We start from the raw sequence: 6,372 nt of genomic DNA, 5'->3' as shown, positions 1-6,372 counted from the left end.
AAAAAAAAAAATTGGGTTTGTTTAGTCTCGAGAAGAGAAAACTGAGGGTAGACACAATAACTGTTTTCAAGTATAAAAAAGGTTGTTATAAGCAGGAGGAAGAAAAATTGTTCTCTTTAGCCTCTGAGGATAGGATAAGAAGCAATGGGCTTAAATTGCAACAAGGGTGGTTTAGGTTGGACATTAGGAAAAACTTCCTAACTGTCAGGGTAGGTAAGCACTGAAATAAATTGCCTAGCGAGGTTGTGGAATCTCCATCACTGGAGATTTTTAAGAAGTTAGACAAACACCTTTCAGGGATGGTCTAGTCTAGATAATACTTAGTCCTGCTTTGAGGGCAGGGGACTGGAATAGATGATCTCTCAAGATCCCTTCCAGTCCTACAACTCTAAGATTCTATGATTATACGAACACAATTTTAAAAACTCATTACAAAATTATCACCAGAGTACAGTAGATTCCGCTTAATAGCCACCCAGATATTAACAACTTCCAGTTAGTAGCAACATTTTGCTGGGAATCAATTCCATTGACTTTAATGTTAATGGCATTCAGATACTGGCAATGGCATGCCACTTATTAAAACAACATTTTTTGGAAGAGGCACCACCTGTAGGCAGCTCTGTGGGGCTGCAACCAGGAAAAAAAGTGCAGAGATGTGCCTTGCCTTGCTGCAGACCTGCAAACCTGCCTCTGGCCAGTGCTCAACCCATTCTAGGGCTTCCTTCTGGGGCTGCAGCCCCAGAAACCTGCCTGTGCATAGGAACCATACAGGAGGTAAGGGACTGCAGGCTGGGAGGGGAGGGGAGGGGAGGGGAGGCTGAAACCTGCAACCTGGAGCTTCACAGTATCTCTCCCTGTGCTCCCCAGTCTGCTCCCTGCTGCAGGATTTCAGGTAGAGAAGAAAGCGCTAGGATACGCTGAATCCTGATTCTCAGAGAATGGAGAAAGAGGTGCAGTGCAGCCCTATGGGCTCCCAGCACCACTGCTCCCCACAGAAAACCCCAGCGTCGGGGAGAAAAGCCCCTTCCTTACTGCTGCCCTGCACACAGGCAGGTTGCAAGGCTACAGCCAAGGCAGGCATGTGCCAGCTGTTCCTTCCCTGGCTACTGCCCCAAAAACCTGCTTCTGTTTATTTGCAAATGATGGATAATAGCAACTTTTTACTGGCAACCGACGGGTTGCAAGCGAAGTCTACTGTAATTAAACGTGTTCCACATTTCCTTACTTTGGGTGCCGCTACACTAGTCCAGGAAAGCAGAGTAACGACTATCTCCACCACCATGTAATGAATTCCTTCTCCTCCATTATCCCTAGAAACAACAAGCTGCAGTAAGGGACCAAGCCATTGCCTAGCATAAGGTCGGAAAACCTAGGAGAAATAAAGAACAGTCATCTATACAAACCTACTTTGCAAGAAGCATTTATGCATCACATTCTTACAGGAATAGTTATTTTTTACATAAGAACATAAAAATGGCCATACTGGGTTAGACCAATGGTCCATCTGGCCCACCATTCTGTCTTCTAACTGTGGCCAGTGCTCAATGCTTCAGAGAGAATGAACAGAACAGGACAATTATCAAGTGATCCATCCCCTGTTGTCTAGGTCCAATTTCTGGCAGTCAGACATTTAGAAACAGCCTTCTCTGTATAGTTTTTGCCTAACACTGTACAAAGCCCTCATTATAGTAATTTCAAACGCTCCTAAAGAAAATTTCCCCATTGATAAATTAGTTACATACCCCATTTGTATTTCTGTGAGTAAGCCCTCAAAAGTCAAGTTCGCTATTACTGGCAAAGCACATGATTTCTTTCACTGGAGCCCATCTACCAGCTTTCCATACACTAAGTCTGACCCATGGAAGTCAGAATAGTAACTCACTCATCCAGAATGAACAAGCAAGCGAGCGCATGCACACGCGTGCGCACACATACACACTTCTCATTTAGCTTTTAATGTAAAAAAAAAAAAAATCACTCACTTCCTCAGTATTAACAATGAGTTTTGCTAAGAAGAGGCGAATATTTAGTGGCATAGATGGATTCCCCAATTTGCCATGTATAAACTTCATCCATGGAGGAAGGTCTCGCGGAACTATTCCCTGAAATCAAAATTAAATAGGTCACTTGAAATGCATATAACTCAAGATTACCACAGGTTTTATTCGATTACACTAGGGACTGATAGCAACAAAGTTTACAAAACAAGATTTCTATTATAACCCCCTTTCTTGAGTTTAAAAAGAAATAGAAATATAGGACTGGAAGGAACTTTGGGAGGTCATTTAGTCCATCCCCCTGCGTCGAGTCACAATCAAGTGCAACTAGACCATCCCTGACAGATATTTGTCTAATCTGTTGTTAAAAACTTCCCATGACAGGGATTCCACAACTTCAATCAGCAACCTATTCCAGTGCTTAACTATCCTCTTAAACTGGACAGGTGCTAAGCCATGAACCAATACTGACCTCATCTACTTTGGGTGTAATCTGATTTCTCTGCATATGTTTAATCAGGGTCGTCATAGAGGCCATACATTCATGCTGATTGAGCTCATCCATCTCCAGTTCCATCAGATCATCTGGATCCATGGATTCTGTGGGTTCCTGTCCAAATAAGGAGAGCCAGTTAATCATGAGGGACTCTATGCACCATTTTTTAAAAGTCATAATTATACTGTTTGTTATGCTGATTTTCTGGTCAAGTCTATACAAACTGTAGTACAATAATAAAATTGTATTCAACAATATTTAAACAAGCAATAGGTCAAATATGTTATTCAAACCAAAATCTCCCCCAAACATAGGAACTAATTTTGCACAGCTCCAAATCTCCGTCTAAGGGTGCCAGCTGCATGTCACTCTGACTCAGATATGTAAAAGAGTATGGCGGCAACAATCAGAAATGTAAAAATTAATTGGCCTCCACAGAAGCTATAATTCCACTTCACAGCTGAGAGTGCCACCACCATACACCTTCCTCAAGACTTCATGTATTTTCCCTAAATTTTACTCCCAGTCAAACTATTTGTAAAGTAATTAATCTCTGATGAATTCAGAGGCTGTTTTCCAGTGAGGGCCAGCATAGCCATTATATTTCCCAGATGAGATCTCATTTGACAGTAAAGAACAAATAAAAAATTGGCTTCACCATTACAAAGAAGTGGAAATCAGAATTCTTTGAAATTGCTTATGGCAAGTTCTATAATTACAATAAAATTTTGGTTAATTTAAGTCTCGTCAACTGTTAAAATATCCTCCTCATGACAAAATATGAAAAGAGGTGGTTATCTAATATTAGATAACATTATTAATTATTTTGATAGATCTTGCTTTAAACACCTATGATACCTGGGTGACCAATGTTTTTAAAACGGTGAAGGTGATTCTTTCAATCTTACTTTCAATATGGCAACCTCTTGCCTAAGTGTTAAAGGGCCACTGTCAACTTCAAGTCAGGCTTATATCAGAACATACTGCCACAAGCAATACATAAGACATTATCTAACCACACATAAGACACTATAACACCACAGGAGAGTAGATTAAAAATAATATTGTTCTCTCTCTCTTTTGTTCAGTTTATTGTGTACATTTGATACCAACTGGCCAGTTTCAGGGTTTCCCCTACATAGTCATTCATTCATTTTTGTGTGTTTCTGTGGCTCTTTCATATAGTAACAGTAAAGCAGGAGGTGGGAAACAGGAAACTGTAACTAGTAAACAAAAAATGTCAGGGGAACTCAGGCACAGATGTAAATTATAAAACCACTTTAAATCTAACCAAATTCAGAAAAGTACAGAAGACAGTGGCCCTGTAACCTATGTTATATTTAAGATATTTCTAAAAAATATTTTAGTAATTGATTTTTCTTTATAATTAGATTCGGTGATTTAGAAACTCTGTACTATAGTTCCCTTCAACAATGCAAGGCTTCTGCCTTCGTGAGCAAATCTCCACCTTCAAATTAAAGGAAGATTAAATAAATTCGAAAACAGAGTAGAAGGACCCACATTGATGGCAAAAAACACTTGCTCTGATGTCTCAAGCTTCCCATTAAAGACAGACTTACCTACAGAGAGACAACCTGTATCCAATATTTACTCCCATTGAACCTTTTACCTTTCCCAGCACAACATGTACATGAAACTTGCTCTTTTAGTTAATGTATAAGTTTACTGAGAGTTTAGAATAGTGACCCTCTTGTTCCTCCACACAGTATACATCTCTAATCACCTTTCTCCTGAAGTGTATACTGCTAGCTGTAGGGTCTTGTGAGTTATAAGAAAAACTTTGGACTCCAGTTGAGAAATCAAATTGGCTCATTTCCTCACTCAGACTGCTGTCTACCATATATGATGCAGAAGGCAAATACTGAGGCTCATCTAAACAAGAAAAACAATGTATTGTTAATCACAACACTAATTAGAGTGAAAGCTGTCTTCAGTGACTACTCAAGAAAAATAACAAAATTTGGTTGCTTAACCAAGGAGGTATTCTAATGAAAGTTAGACCAAGTACAGTGTCTGTCTTTAATTGCATCTGGAACAGTATTGAGCACATCAGTGGCACTTTTATAAAGGTGGTCTCTAGTCCAGGTTTCACTGTAAGGTATAGGCCTGTTAATAAATATGATGAATTGGTCTCTTTCTTTGTATAATTCCGCCACAGATGTAACAAATTTTCTACACATTTATATCGGTTAACAATTTGTAGTTTCTTGCACTTCAGTATCAATAGAAAGGCATGGAATGGATCACTTCCCCAGAAAAATGAAACATACTGGAGTGAAACCATTTAGCAAATATGTTAAAATGCAAAAATGCAGTTTCAGTTAGCAATTCTTATACAGTTGTCTGTTTGCTTGGGGCTGTTGAGAAAGAGGAAGGAAATTATACTTTATATAGTCCCATTCTAATTACTGAAAAAAACCAGCTTCAGGGCCTCATGCAGTCAGAAGATGCACAGGCACTGCCACCTGCAGAATCAGCTGCAATTTAGACATGATTATCAGCTTTTCTAGATGCATCTCTACTAAAATCAGCACATTCTATATAAGTGCGATGGTGAATTGTACATTTAAGGGGCGGGGGGGAATATTGAAAATTTTAATCATTATAAATTTATGTCATACCTGAGTCCCTATTTACTGCATCCCTGGCTTCCTTCCTAATAGTAATATACCTTTTCTTCCTTTCCATAGGCACCTAGAACACCAACAAAAATATGAGCTTTGAAATTAGTTAAATTTGCTTTTAAAAAAATAAACTAGCTGATAAAAATAAGAGTTCTATTTTGAGTATCTTTTACAAAAAGATTATATAGAGAATTATATTTATTACCTAGCAAACTCGATAGAACTTTTATTTATAACATAGCTTTTTAACCAATGCGGGGGGAAAAGTATTCAAGCTATTTAAAATGAACAGGAGTTCCAACTTATAAATGCTAATAATCAGTGTTACAGAATATATCACATCAGCTGAACTAATGACACTAGAAATGATTAATCTTTGGAATAAATATGCCAAAACAATACATTAAATGTGTGCATCCCAGTTGTGCTTTTCATTCCTTGGACTTGGGATTTTCCAGAGGAACTGGGATTTTACTATGCATACTACATAACATTCTAAAGGGTCAGAGGTCTCCACTGGTATTTGTCATGGTTTCAAACAGCATAATTTCTCTCTATGTATAATTCTGTAACACATATACAGCGCTATGCAATGATTATGTAATATTAAAAGCAATGACCATTTTCACTGTATTACAATAAAGCACAGAACTATGACTCACCTCAACTTCAACAGGAAACGAATACTGGTGCTTCAGATCTAGCAAGTTTTCAAAAATGAACAAGTTCTGTGAAACAAAGCATATTTGGAAATTTAAAAATTAACATACTGTAAACAATAGCTGGGGCACTAGCAATATTTTATTTAAAAAACAACAGTCTATTTCAAATTACCATACAAAATAAGGGACAGTCCGTTCCATTACACTCATTTATGAGAAATTACCATTATGCAGACATCTATGAACAAGTTAAGTGACTAGTTACTTTAAAAGAGTACACAAAGCCCTGTAACATTATTCTATTCAAGAATATTTCAAAAGGTTGGAGGGCTTTTGTAATATTTAAGCACTTTCCATAACTAAATAGCGATTGAGATAGAGTAGAGGGGTTGAATGTATTGTTACTGCACCCCCACTCAATCATATGCAAAACCTCCATCAGTGATTCAATTGCCATGCAAGATCAAAGGAAGCCATCTACATAGAATCTTAGGACTGGAGGGGACCTCAAGAGATTTTTCTAGTCCAGTGGTTCCCAAACTTGTTCCGCCGCTTGTGCAGGGAAAGCC

At 38.2% G+C, this 6,372-nt stretch overlaps 1 protein-coding gene across 1 annotated transcript; it reads right to left on the bottom strand.

Moving 5' to 3' along the window:
- Positions 1-1,228: 1,228 nt before the first annotated feature.
- Positions 1,229-5,869, bottom strand: LOC113408886 (DNA-dependent protein kinase catalytic subunit-like; the record flags this gene model as incomplete). Its single annotated transcript, XM_026662335.1, has 6 exons — positions 1,229-1,372; positions 1,986-2,105; positions 2,473-2,610; positions 4,241-4,389; positions 5,139-5,211; positions 5,804-5,869. Coding segments are annotated over 6 exons (690 nt in total), but the record flags the coding sequence as incomplete, so codon positions are not given.
- Between the last annotated feature and the right edge of the window lie 503 nt (positions 5,870-6,372).

This window comes from Terrapene carolina, unplaced genomic scaffold (assembly GCF_002925995.2).
Source record: "Terrapene carolina triunguis isolate 2854851 unplaced genomic scaffold, T_m_triunguis-2.0 Scaffold26156, whole genome shotgun sequence".
Taxonomy (NCBI): Eukaryota; Metazoa; Chordata; order Testudines; family Emydidae; genus Terrapene; species Terrapene triunguis.
Note: the sequence above shows the minus strand (reverse complement) of the source record. Positions and strands in the feature narration are given on the sequence as shown.